This window comes from Apaloderma vittatum, unplaced genomic scaffold (assembly GCF_000703405.1).
Source record: "Apaloderma vittatum isolate BGI_N311 unplaced genomic scaffold, ASM70340v1 scaffold10188, whole genome shotgun sequence".
Taxonomy (NCBI): domain Eukaryota; kingdom Metazoa; phylum Chordata; class Aves; order Trogoniformes; family Trogonidae; genus Apaloderma; species Apaloderma vittatum.
In genome coordinates, this window is record NW_009732430.1 from 59,830 (window position 1) to 73,741 (window position 13,912).

Below are 13,912 nucleotides of genomic sequence, written 5' to 3' on the forward strand. Positions count from 1 at the left end.
TCAGACCCTGGAACAGACTGCCCAGGGAGGGTGTTGAGTCGCCATCCCTGGATGTGTTCAAGTGTCGTTTAGATGTGGTGTTGGGTGATGTGGTTTAGGGGTGACCTTGCAGTGTAGGGTCAGTGGTTGGACTCGATGATCCCAAGGGTCTTTTCCAACCTGAATTGTTTTATGATTCTATGATTCTAGAGTTGAGTCTTATCCCTTGGCTGTGGTTTCAGACACGGCGTTAAAATAACCCCTGCAACCCCGTTCCTGCTGCCCCACGCCAGCTCTGTTCTTGGCACAGCTGTGCTGCAAAAGCAAGGTAGAGGGAACCGAGCTGGCTGGAAAATAATTTGCTTTTCACAGGTGTCTTGCCCCAAATCAGGTCCCCTTTCCATAATGCCGAAGAAATGCCCAGGGAATCAGAGCTGAGCAAAGGCAAGGCCAAAACGAGAAGGCCACAAACCCAGCTTGTGAAGCTCTGTGACAAGCTGAGGTGGACAAAACCGCCGGGCTGCAAACACGGAAAAGACGAGCTGGACTTGTAAACCCTCCTCCTGGTCGAGGGATCAGAGCTATGCAAGGGAAATGGTAACAGCCACAGTGGCTGCTTTTGGGGAGGACTAGCAAAGGCCACCTCCAAGCAAGGCGTCTCGGGGAAGGTTCTGTCAGCAGCCAGCAATTGGGGCTCCACCTCTGAATGCTCACACGCCCTTCATGCCCCCTCTGCCCCAGCTGCTGCTATTGCCTGCGAGGCCATGCGCTAAGTCCGTCTAGTCGGCTAATCTGGGTTAAAAACCAATCCCTTCAAAGAAGGAAAAAAAATAATAAAAAAAAAATCTCTTCCCCCCCATTTTACTGCCTGTTAAGAAAAGGCAGTTTCATCTTGGCTGTGTTTTGTTTCTGAACTCATTTGTGCCTTAAGCACACAAACGCACTAAAGCATCCAGCTCCAGATGAATTAAAAGGGAACACGCTCATAAACAGCTTCACACTTTAACTCATCACATAGTTTAAGTCCATTACTACGCAGCCAAATTATTTTTTCAGGAGACAAACACGCAGCTAGCTGATTACAAGTGTGAAATGGCGCTACAACATGCTCGGATCACAAATTCGTCAGCTAGAAACTACAGCCAGGGAGGCACCAGTCAATTCAACTTTGGGCACGGAATCCTACAGGCAGGTTTGCTGCTGGCCCTTCTCATCCCGAAGCCTCAGGTGACTTCATGTTACATGAAAAAAGGCTTTCACTAATCCAAGGGTTACTTAAACGAATGCAAGCCTGCCTATAAGTAACAAAATAATTATAGACTATAAAACTAAAAGAGCCAGCACACTGAAACAGACCGCTGTATCACCATTTAAGCACGGGGAAAGGGGAAAACAGGTGTTAGAAAGAGAAAGAAACAAAAGCCTGACAAAAATCTCTTCTGAACTGCTCGAAAAAACTCAGCAAAACTCAGGGCTTAACTGGTGCACAAAGCACACCACTTACAAGTTCTGGCAAGATACAGCTATAAGGAAACTTCCATCACAGCAGAAGATCAAATTTCAGTTTCCTGCAGGATATATTCCAATCCCAACGCAGGACCAACTGCGGTTGTATGTGGGAACGGTACGGAGCCAGAAAATACACTATGAAAACGGTCTTGAGAGGAAGAAGTGTGACAAGAAAAATTGCTTACCCTCGGCCAAGTAGCTTACCACATGCGAGTCGCTGCTATCATCAGCTACGTAAAAACTACACGGCTGTGAGACCTGGAGTATCTGATAGCAGTACAGAGATTTTCTGCTTAATAAAAACCAGAGATGGTCCTTGTCTTTCCACAGACACCCCAAATGCCCCAAGCTCTTAAAAGGCTGATACGGGCAGGCAAGGACTAACTTCCTGTATTTGCGCTAATGTGAAGGGAAAAAATCAAAATAAATCATCGCATCCTTTCTTTTGGGTTTGCGTTTGTGACAGCAAAAAACTGTGACAGCAAAAACACGTTTCTGCCTTCTCCACAGAGCGCACGCAGGTGACGGTGAGCGACCAAATTCCTGACCACGCTCCCAGCATTTCCCCATGAGCTCAGCAGTGTCGTCTGGGTGATCCCGTCCTTGCCAGGCACTCTGGAGTCTGTACGTGGTAAAACAACCAGACTGATACAGCTTGTTTTAAAAAATGAAAAAAAAAAGTAGTTTTATTGTTTTACAGACTTAGACTGAAACAGCAGCAAAGGAACTGAAGTTCAACACATTTAGGGATTGTGCTGAGCCGCATACTCCTGATCTGCAGCAAGAAAAGCCAGCCATGCCCAGCAGAGATTGACCTGAAAGCAAAACAAATACAATAAAGTACTACAGAAATAGGGCTAGACCTCTACTTCTTCCTCCTCTCTTTTAAAAAAAGGTGAATAAAGCTTTCAACCTTCCCCACGGTTCTCCCTCCTTAGCTCTTCACTTCTACCTCATGAATTTGTTGCACACACAAGAATAAGTAGATTTTATGCTCCGCACACCTCCACACCACAGTAATTTTTTTATTTCCTTTTGTCCAGGTGACAGGCCGTGAGCGAGCAAGGATGATCTACAGGCTGAAGGAGAAGTACTTGCCCCTACAGTTTTGAAGGACTTTAGAGCAGCTGCCAGTCCAGACGACAGCAACGATACCTCCATCTCTGTGACAATCGTGTTGTATTATTAGTGAATACAGCTTGCTTGTACTGGTAAAAAGAGTAAGAAAATAACTGGGCTGTAATTCCCAGAATCGCTTGAAAGAATCAGGAGGTCCTGAAGGAAAGGGAGAAACGCAAAACTATAAAAAACACAAACAACCCGACAGTCAGAGAAAAACTTTTCAGTTGACTTTCCTTACTGAAAAATCTCTTTGAGCGACATGAATTTGCTGTGGACCAAGTAAACCTGAAGAAAGGCGGAAAGAAAAAAGGGAAAAAAGAAAGCAGGCTTAAAATAGCTGGATATTGAGGACCTCTTCACTATTTCAATGGCACCTCTCCTGCCTCCTCATCCCTGGCATAAAAGCAGGAAGAATTCCACCGAGAAGCCGATACACCCTGGTTTTAATGGAAGGAAGAATTAAAAAAAAAAACAACCAAACAACAAACCATGGGTAAACCAACGACTTCAGACTCTGGGGCTACCTCGGAGAGTCAGTCTGCTGGAAGCAATCAAGGCAGATTTCACAGCACTGAAGTGCGAAGAGCTAAAGCCGAGTCCAGACAAGCGGAGCGACTGCGAAGTTAGCGTTGCACTGACTGCTCAAGTGTAGGACGGGGATGCCCAGAGCAGCGCGTATAACCTGAGACACCCGACTCTAAAAAATACGAATAAATCTTAGTCCAGTTCATTGCTTAACGCCAGGAAAGGGTTTTTCTTTTTTTTCCTGGAGGGAGGAATTTGAGCCTGCTGGTTTCTGCGTGTGAATTCCTCTCTTCTTGGCAAGTAGTTTTTTTTCTTCTAAAATCTGAATAAGAATAGCTGTGGTTTACAGCACAAGCCCAAAATCCAGGCATCAGAGGATGTGGCTAGCAGCAGTGAACCCTTCAGCCGTATGTGCACAGCACAGCTGGCTGCGGAGCTGGAAGAAAACACTGGTAAGACCTTGTAGTCCTATTGCTGTAACGATCCCCTTATCGCTTTGCTCAGTCCAACAGAGGAAATAAGGTGAATTTGCTCGTGGCCACAACCTAGGGACCACGTTTCACCACCTCTGTATGGAGCTCGGTTCCTCTGAAAGGCATTTTTTCCTTTCTCTCACTCTTAGCCTTAAGAAAAAGGAAACTGCAGGCTCTTGCTGCTCCTTAACCCCTGAGCACAACTCATGAAAGAAAGGAAGAAATCTTGCAACTCTGCTCTCAGCCACGCTGTCTCCCATGAAAGGGTGGGAGGAGGGATGCTCCAGCATCACACAGAACTTACAAGTATATTCCAAAGGGATTGGACTGGGTTTCTACACGTCTACTTTAAAGAAAAAGAGCTACAGTGGTTCTTTAAAAGAACCATCTGAACGTGAAACAACCAGGCCAGCAAGAAAAATTAGATTTAGTGTTTATCTAACTAACATAAATCTTATAAATTCTAATAGTGAGGCTGTAACACGCTTGAGGCCCACATGGGAGATGAAAGTAGGGAAAAGGTTTCATGGAAAGGCAGCAGGGAGAAGTCTGGTTTTTTAATTAGAAAACCAGAAGAGATGCAAGGAGGACTGTAACGTTAACATCTGCCACAATCCGCACCGCTACAGCGGAGAATGGATAATTGTGTCTGCCTCAAACAACTGCCAGCAGCGGCCAAGCCGCACGACCCAAACTTCTTAACTCCAGCATCCCTGAGCGGAGGAGCACACGCTTGCGCTGAGCAAAAGGCACGAAAGGTGCGGGATCGCTCCAAACACACCTCCGTGGAGAAAACCCGAGTCTGAAGACGGCTGATGGCAGCCCAGTGTGAATCCCAGCACCAGGACTCCGGCGAGAAAAAATGTGGTGGTGGTGAGCTCCGTCGACATCACCTTAGGGAAGCAGGAGAGTGTTTTTCCCGTCTTGTAGCTGAGGAACCAAGGCAAACGGGCTTTTAGCCCGGAGTCTGCAAGAGAAGCAATGGATGAAGTCCAGGTGTCTTGAAATGCAACCCTGTAGCTCAGCCATGCATCTCGAGATCACGTCTCCTCTACCTGCAAAGTTCCACAAGCCTCAATTTGAAAAAAAAACCGATTTTTAAAAAAAATATTATTGATTACATGAAAGAGCTCTGATTGCAATATGCATGTTGAACTTCGTAAGGTTGGGTTTTGTTCTTTACTCCCTCACATCCCTGTGAACCCAGAAGGGGACTGCAGTCATTTTCGGGTTCACAAACTAGAACCGATGTGGAAGCTCTTGCTCCTCTTTTCTTTAGCACTAAAGGAGGCACAAGGCTGTGGATTTATCTGAAAAACACATGAGTGGCTTTTCAGATCCACTGGTCCTACGTTTTCAGAATGAACACCTCTGCTTTTTCAGATGGGTTGCTAAAAGAGACCATTTCAGGCACTTAGCAGACTCTGGAAGACATTGACCTTTTTTTTCCTTGGACTCAATTCACATTTTTCACTTCATAGTCATGTGGGATTATTATCTGTAATTGAAAGTAAAAGTGTAGATTAAGGAAAAAAATTTACATAAGAACCCACAATTCTATGGCAAATTCTGTGGCTGAGAAACTACAGGATATATTCAGTGCTCATTAAACATCATTTCTGAAACGAATGTTAATTGAAGAAGGTTGAAGATGCAAGCTGGATGGATGAAGACAAACAGAACAATCTCAGACCGCTGCAAAGACAATGTTTCCCCCAACGGAGACAGAACGGATGGCTAGTCTTACTCAGATTGCATCTCTTGAGAGGACGATTTATAATGTACAAGACAGGAAAAATTTATTTGCTAACATATGGAAAGCATTTATGGGCTCTACTGAGGATCTGGAATTAAAGAAACACAACTACATATTGTTAAAACTTCTAAATGGAGATTTCATTTAAGAAATAAGCATGTTCCCCTCAAGTCAGTGACATTTATTTCTCTTACACCTTTGCTATCTGCCCTCTCGGCTCTGAATTTCAGAAGAGAGGTTTGTATCATCTTGTTCCTGTGGGTCTAATTCACAGGAAATTACCAGAAAAGTAAAAGTTCTGTATTTTAAAGACAGGACCCGTGCTTCAGAACGATGGATGGGGAGCACAGGCCGCAGAGATGACCTACGAGTGGCACGCACAAAAATACGCACAAAGTCATCATCCCGCGGAGCGATACTGAAGCTAACGGGATCAGGGACCATATAAAAGCCCAGTGCCAACCAATATCCAACAGCCCTATCAGGATCAGCGCTTCTACGTAATGAGGGCAGTTGGTTTTTAAGCTGGTACCATTCCATCGGTGCAAACACCAGCGCTGACGTGCAAGACGAAGTTGGAATGGCCACCTGCGAAGCGGCGTAAGAAATGAGAAGCTCTGGACCACTGTGGTTGAACAAATTGAAACATCTTCAGGGAGAGGCAGGACCTCGGGCTACATATTTGAGGCTGTAGCATAGCAGCAACGGCTGGGATTTTCAGAGACGGGTAAACGACTGATTAAATGACTCAATCATGCAGATGCTTTTGAAAATTCTGCCTCGCGCAGTTAAGTTTATTCATGCGTGTGTGGGAGAGGGGGAGGACTGCGAAGATTTTAATAACTACCTTAGGATATAAAAAAGAACAAATGTACTTTCTCTTTAAAACAGAGGAGGAAGAAAAAAAGCAACAAACCTGAAAAATCCACTCCTGTGGCCGGGGAAAAGTTTACAGGTAAGTAAGTTGTAAAGAAGTTTGTGCGCAAAGATGACCAAATGGGATTATGACACGCAAGTCAAAAAGAAGTGCAAAGAAAGAATGAAAACAGAAGGGTAAAAATAAAACATATCACAGCCCTATCAATTTATTCCAGCCTAAAACCTCTCCACACTTCAGTCTGTTATTTCTGGCTTATGCAGACTTCATATGCCACCATCACCTACCAGATAAATGGGAAGCTGAGAACTTCCAAGAGCTTAAGGATTGCAGGAAAATGAGATAACTCATCACTGGAAAACAAAGAAGAAATACAGGGAAAAAAGATGCTTCTAAAGCCTTATTTTTTGAGTGTGACAACACACGCGCCCTGACAACTTGACAAACAGCTACCACCATGGGTGAGGACCCTCTCGCACTCTGGAGATCACGCACCACGCGGAAAAAGCCGCCAGGCAGAGCACAGCTCCAGGTGTGAATCTCACTCGGGATCCCAACAAGGTGCCAAATGCGGCTCAAGTTTTCCTCCTTGCTAATGCTGTCGAGTAGCTTGTTCCTCCATCTCTGCTGAGCACCCTACCCATAAATATCTGCACGGCAGGGAGTTATCTGTCACCCCCCCGGGGTCAAGTAAGGGGGAAAAATCTCTTGCAGTTTTAGCTCTTTGTTTTGAACGCAGAAGCTCGAGCAATTGTGATGCAGCTGGAGCACCATTCATCCAACCTCCCCAGTGTAAAGCAACACCTACTTTAAGGCAACAACTGCTGGTAAGAAGCACCCTATGAGGTTAAAAATCAACACAACCACAAGACGGAGCTTGTGGAGAAATTCAGGAGCACTCCCAGGTCCCTAAACATCAGCCAGTTGGATTTTAGCAAAAATATTCTTTCCCCTTTCCACAGGCTATTTTTCACCGCTTTAACATTTGAGTACTTCCACGTCTAACCCAGCGGGAGCTGGCACACACCCCCTCAAAGCACATTTTGGTGGCCGTCCCCTTTGTGACAAGCAGAGAGGAGCCACACGCACATCCAGCGCTACCATCCACCTCCAGCAGAGCCCAGTAAACACGGGGACAAATCAGCACAAACCGGTGAGCGGCTCTGGCTCCAGCAGTGCCTCCCCCCTGGCTGTCCCACCCCAGAGCCTATAAATCACTTCTGGCAGGTAGTTGGGAAGCAGCTGCTAATGATAGTTTTGCTGCGGAGCGCAGGAAGTCACCTTTTAACCCTGCCTGCTGTTGTTTGTCTCCCGGTGTCGGAGCTGTGACAAAAGGACAGATGGGGACAACATGCCAGCCGTCGGGGAGGATCTGGTCAAAACGCAGCAGGGAACCCGCCCTGGTCCCATATTGGTGAAACATCACCCTCAAAACCACCTTTTCACCTTTGGGTGTTTCCCGTTTTCAAACGGCTTGATGCCGGTCCCCAGTTCTGCCTCATTCACCCCAAAGCTGCAGGGAAGCATCCCAAAGATGACTTTTAGTTTGTTGCTGCCACGCCGAGGATCGAGGACGTCCCCACCTTTCGCCCTCCTGCCAGCCAGTCGCCACTTGCACCGCGGGACAAGGAGGGCATTTATAACGCAACTAACGCACATACGCATGTGCGTGGGGGTTCGTGATCGGAGCTGAGCAAATAAATGTAATAGACAAAGTATTCGTTGTGAGCGTCTTGTTTTCAGACCCTGGAATGTCCACGATCAGATTACAATTTCATCGGACGTTTTACTTTTTTTGTTGTTTGTTTTTCCCCCCTCCCTCTTCTAGAGTGTGCAAGAGCAGCGGGGACAGTAGTTTCTTCTGTTCGAGGAAAGCTCCAAAACACGTTTTAGACGTTACCACAAGAAAAAAAAATAATATGAGCAACTCACTCCTACTTAAGTCACTGCTGGTTAGGTAGATGGCGTGCTACTGTGCCTTCCTCCAGCTGAAAAACACTTGTTCGAACTTCCTACGATCGCATGCGCAGGCGGAACACCTTTCAAGTCGGCTTTTGTTAACCACTGCAATTCAAAATCTCATTTCCTGGAGTGCGCACCTGAGTAGCAGCTATCTACTCAAGCTTCTGGGGAGCTTCTTAAGGACACAGAGAGAGGTATTAAGAGGTGTGTACACCACTCAGATCAAGTCATAAAGAAATCTGAGTTATTATTCGCTCGCTTCCAGCCCTGACAACATTTGCTCTGCCATGGTTTTCATAAGGTGACAGGAGGCCAGCAGAAACCCTAGGCTTTACCTTCTACAGAGATACACTTTCAAATAAGACACATTCACCGGCCAAACATGTTAACAGCTGGAAGCCAACCCTGAGGCACAGAAAGAAAACCCCCTCCCAACTTGACCACATAAACCAGAGCATGAAGAAAAATGACCTTGGTTGACATGTACTTACAGTGAAGACATCATCATCGCCGACCTCGGCCTCATTGTGAAGCGTCGACGAGGAAGTCGTAGACCCTAAGGAAAAAAAAAACCAAGCAACTTTTTAAAAACATGACACTTCTCTGCAACTTCTTTTTAATTAGTCTGGTAAACATTTGGATTCTCACAGCTTTGTATGTTGTAGATGTGTAAAAGAGTGACTCAAATCAAGGAAGAAAAAAACATTTACTGGTAGCTGGGTTGGAGACGTAAAATCTGAAAGTGTTTCTTGACATGCAACTGCACGGCTGCCAACGCTAATTAACTTTGCTAAAAATAGCAGTTAACATTTCCAATTACAGAAGAACTTCATTTCTGAAGAACGGTAAAATTACATACTAATCAGTGCTCATACCAGATCCTCAGCTGTCAAGAAACCATATACGAGTTATTCTCCAAGTATTCCCTAAATCTGGGGGGTAAAATGACTTTTTATTTAAAAAAACCCCACCTAATTTGACAACAAAGAGTTAGATTGGTATTTTTCCGCTTCTAATTTTGGAAGTTACGTATCGTAAAGGCCTTCTCTGTCCCCGGCTATTTCTTAGAGAACCACCTTGCCCCACATAAGCCAAGTATCTGAAAGGAGCTGAAACGTGTAAAACCGCAGCCAGGAGCAGCGTTGCCGTTCTCATTAATTACACGGCAGTCGTCTGGAGAAGGGGGAAATCCTACTAAAAACCAACTTCCTCCAACCTCTTTCCCCACCCCACAGACGTGCCCCTCTCGAGAGCTTGCTCAGCACCCCCCGTCGCCGGGCTTGGCATTAAATTTATGTTGTGGCTAAAAGGGAGTGACCCATCTCCCTAGTCCCCGACCACCTTTCCAGCTGCCTTCACCCCCCTAAGAGACTGCCATGGAGGGTGGGTGCAGCAAAACGCTCTGATAAGGGGAGAAAACCCAAGCTAAAGCCTTTTTTTTCTTTTTTGATATAAGCCCACTGTTATACTGAATTAGGGCCGCATCACATCTCTGTCTAAAATAGTTGAACGGCTGGTACCACCTTCATTCTGGAAATTTTTTAAAATAAAACGCTTTATATAATGTTATCCGCACCAGCCTTGGCTTCTCTCAGTTGCATCATCATGAAGATGTGCAGAGCGAAGTGCGAAAGCCCACTTAAAACGCTAAATAATGTGAAAATGTTTGCACCATTTGCTACATTAGCTTTAAAAGTAAAAAATAAAAATCCAGATGCTCCACAGAGCTGCATAGGATTCCTGCTCTGGTGCATAAAACTTCTACACATCTGATGCTACAGTGAGCAAAGCATTAGTTAAATATTAATAATAAAGCAGTGGTTTCATGATGTTTTGAATGCATGTAGTTTGTTGTGCTTAATATTACCTGTTAATTTGATGAGTTATGTGAACAAAAAGCGAACGATAAGTGAAATCCACCGCTGATGCTGTGCGTGTATGAGCCAGTTATTGTTTTTCATTCAGAAAGCCTTATTTGGAAGTTAAGGAGGAACACATTCATGAGGATCAGTCTGTGCAGTTAATGGGATAAATATAGATTTGCTGATTTTGAAGTATCCGAGATACAGCAGAACTCAATTTTAAATACCTCCGCTGTAAAACGCATCAGGAAGAGCAGGAGTTGCCACGTACCAGCATTTCCAAAATACTACTTGACGCAGCTGAGTTACCTTCCAACTTTGTACAATCCTGTGCCACTTACATTAGAAAAATCACTTTTATGATTCAAAAATGCTTCCCAGTTTTAACCAGCAAAACCAAGAAAGCCGAAGACCTAACTGTAACTTCTTCACCTTACTGGCACAGGAAAAAGCAAATTAATAACTAGCTGAGAAGATTCTTCCACTAACTGATGAGGTATTTACCAGAAGAGAGCCCAGGGTGATTAATTCGCTCCCAGTATCTTCCCTTTCCATGTCAAAGCAAGGACAGACAGGGCACCCAAAATGTTCAGCTGTTTTATGGAGCTAATGTCCTCAAAAAGAATACAGATTTGTATATGTGTCTGAACTAGTAACCTCAAAAAGTAATATCATATAAAAATACCCCAGTCATACCAGGTGAGAAGAAGAAAGACTTTGGACCACCAAGTCCCTCCATGAAGTGTCATGGTTAAAAACAAAACAAGCAAAAAACCCATGAAGAATCAAATTTCATTAAAATAAAAGTATTACTGAATTAGTTGTATTGCCTGATTACAATGAAATGTGAAAAGGAAAAAAATTCATGACAATATCAAAGGCAATTCAAACGCATTTTTTTCAGAATTAAAATAAAAACACAACAGAAACACAACAAAGTCTTCAAGAACTACCATTCAACTAAGAGGACAGGATGCAGACAAAACTAATTACAGAAAAAAATAAAACAAAACAAAGTTTTCTTCAACCCCAGGCGGGGATTCATACCATGATTTAACAAAGACTCGGTAAGACGAGACACGGCTGCGTATAAAGAAGAGCCTGGGCGGTTTGAGTTGCCGTTGCTAACACGAAACTCAAGCAATTAAAATAAGCAGAAATAACAGACTCGACAATAATTAGCCAGGAGAAATCTGGACAGCCCACCAGGCCAGATAGGATTGGCAAATCCTTGGACTGAAATCACCCTTCGCTCCTTAAGGGATATGAGAAAACTCAGTTCTTAAAAGTGAGCTGGGACTTGCTCAGCGCAGGGTAAGCACCCGGCTACGCATGCACAAGAGATGTCCAAGTCCAAGAACTGATATTAAACCCATCCTTCTTCCCAACACTATCACTCAAACCCCCCCTTCCCCACTCTTCCAAAGGCTGAAGTGGCCGCCGCCGTGCCACGGTACCTTCGATGAGGTCCTCGATGGCTTTCCTCACTCCTCTGTCGAAGGCTCGGGCGTCGGCGGGGCTTTGAAAAGTGAGCCCGAACTTTCTGTTGTCGACCTTCCAGTGGTGGAAGGTGGGGTTCGCCTTCGTGTACACCAGGTCCTTCTTCACAAAGCACTCCAGCACCACCTGTGAGGGCGCGAGCCCCAAAAGAGGAGCAAAGTCACTTTTCCCATCCCAAGGAACAAGCCAAGACACGTCTCGCGTAGAGGGGAACCTCCGTCCCTACCAAATGCTGACTAACAAACACCAGACACTGTGATTGCTCTCATCGCCGTGCCACAGTCACCTTTTCCTTACGCTGAGTGGGTGTCTGCTCCCAACCTCAAGAGCCGGTTTCGGACCCAGACCCAGCGTGGCTCAGGTGGAGGGAAAACCTCTTCCCTCAAAAATTTTGCTCAACAGAAATTTTACCTGGCAGCAGCAGATTTAGGAGGTGGCTGAACACTCCCCCTCACCTTCTTTTCCTCCCTCACGCCAAGGCAGGCACTCGTTTCAAGCCCTGCTGTGCCACAGACCATGTCTAGGGCGATGCTCAGGGAGAACAGGAATGGCTCGTCAGCCTCACTCCACCCCCCAAAACCGCAAGCAAGGCCCGCAAATAGTGTCAAAAAAAGCATCCCGTGCAAAACAGCCTCGCAAAAGACAAACTGTATTTGAAACAGCTTTAAAAAGACAGGCTTTTTGAATGCAAGACCATTCTTGACTCAAATAATGTATTTTTTTTTTTCTTTTGCCTGAACACTTGAGTTTGCAGAGCCTGTGCAGGCAGCGTTATTTCTAAGCTAGCCCATCCTTTCACCACAGCAAATTTCAGAAGAACCAAACATATATAAATGAGATAAACTATAACATCTAAAACGGACCCTGGAAATAAGGCAAAGGCTTTATTAATTTGATTCGTGTGGAGATAGAAGAGAGCTCCTTGTGAGATAAACAGCTACCAGAAGAAATCGAGTGCGTCAATTCATAAGAGACAACTTGTCTTCATATTCTCACTCTGCTCGTTCAAACCTTGAACGGCACGCAGCATAAATAATTCATGGCCGCTTTAAAGGCTTGCGCTGCATTACTCAGTGCAATGTGACTGGCTTCATGGGTTCTTTACACTTCAATTCACTTCCCACTTACCCCTGCTAGGTCTTAGGGAAAAAAACCCACAGGTCCCTTTATCAATCAAAAGGGATCTCTGCACATGGATTTCAAAAATTTACCTGCTCCTTCCAGGTGGCGATATGCCAATCTAGACAGCAAAAGATGGCAAACTGTAGATGAAGACGAGTTGTTTTTAGTCCAACCTGGAACTATTTGCTCATGCCTGGGTTTTATGTTTTAAAAAAAACCCCAACAAACTTGCACAAGAGTACAATAGCAATAGATTTGGAATAATTCTCATTATAAGAAGAGACAAAAGTTGAATTAGGGTCTATTACCAGTTTGTCTTTCTGCCTTTCACCATGGATTAGAAATCCACTTCTTCCGTTGCCCTCCGGGTACGTGACCTTGCAGACGCCAACTCTACTGAGACCGCCTCCTTCTTGCGGCAACCATCCCCCACTGGAGTCATCTCGGGTCATAACCACAGCTTTGACTCGCACAATGTAGCTGTCACTGCAATGGCAACAAAACAAAAACAAAACCTTTTGTGAGCAGCACATCACACAGTCTCATCAGAGAGCTTTTCTTGAGGGTGGTATTTAGAGAATGCTTGTCCGGCCCCAACACTTTTGCCCGGGATGGAAGCCCACGTCCGTGATGGACGGCCCTGACCATTCAAGCCACCAGAGGAAAGAGACCCGTCAACGAGCAAGAAACGAACCCACTGGGTTTCCACATGCCAACATACAGATGAAACAACCCATGGTCCTGGACACTTTCCCTCATGCAGCTGGGGACAGGGACCAAGAGAGCGGGGTCAGCCACCACCCATGGGGCGTGCATTGGAGGACCAGGTCCCCGAGGTGTTGGAAGAACACATGAAGCTCACATAACCCATGAACAAAGTGTTTTAAGGTTTCTGTGGATTAAATTAATGAAGTGGGCTTTGGAAGACACTCAAATTTCTCCACAGACAGGACAGCCTTACAGGAGAAAACCTCAAGTGTAGCTCCAGCTGGTACCGCAGATGAAAGGAGAAGGCAACCATCTCGGGTCAGGCCACCAGAACCACGTCGTGTCCCTAAACCAGCTCCACCAGCATTTCAAGGGGCTTTCAAAGACATCACATCGTAACCTCACACGAAGCTATTCTGGAAGCACGTGAGATTTGGGGATAAGCCAGGTGTCCATCGCAAGGGGTCAAAAGAACCCTCACAGTGGGAGGTTCTGCTCCCCCAAGCCTCCTCCCACA

At 45.3% G+C, this 13,912-nt stretch overlaps 1 protein-coding gene across 1 annotated transcript in view; it reads right to left on the minus strand.

Moving 5' to 3' along the window:
* The window catches only part of SPRED2 (sprouty-related, EVH1 domain containing 2), a 25,995-nt gene extending 12,829 nt beyond the window's left edge, over positions 1-13,166 (minus strand). The window contains exons 1-3 of the mRNA XM_009875523.1: positions 12,996-13,166; positions 11,523-11,691; positions 8,695-8,759 (exon numbers count right to left, since the gene is read on the minus strand). Coding sequence (XP_009873825.1) covers positions 8,695-8,759; positions 11,523-11,691; positions 12,996-13,139 — 378 coding nt within the window. The 5' untranslated portion in view covers positions 13,140-13,166. The remainder of the gene's footprint in view (positions 1-8,694; positions 8,760-11,522; positions 11,692-12,995) is intronic.
* Positions 13,167-13,912: the final 746 nt, after the last annotated feature.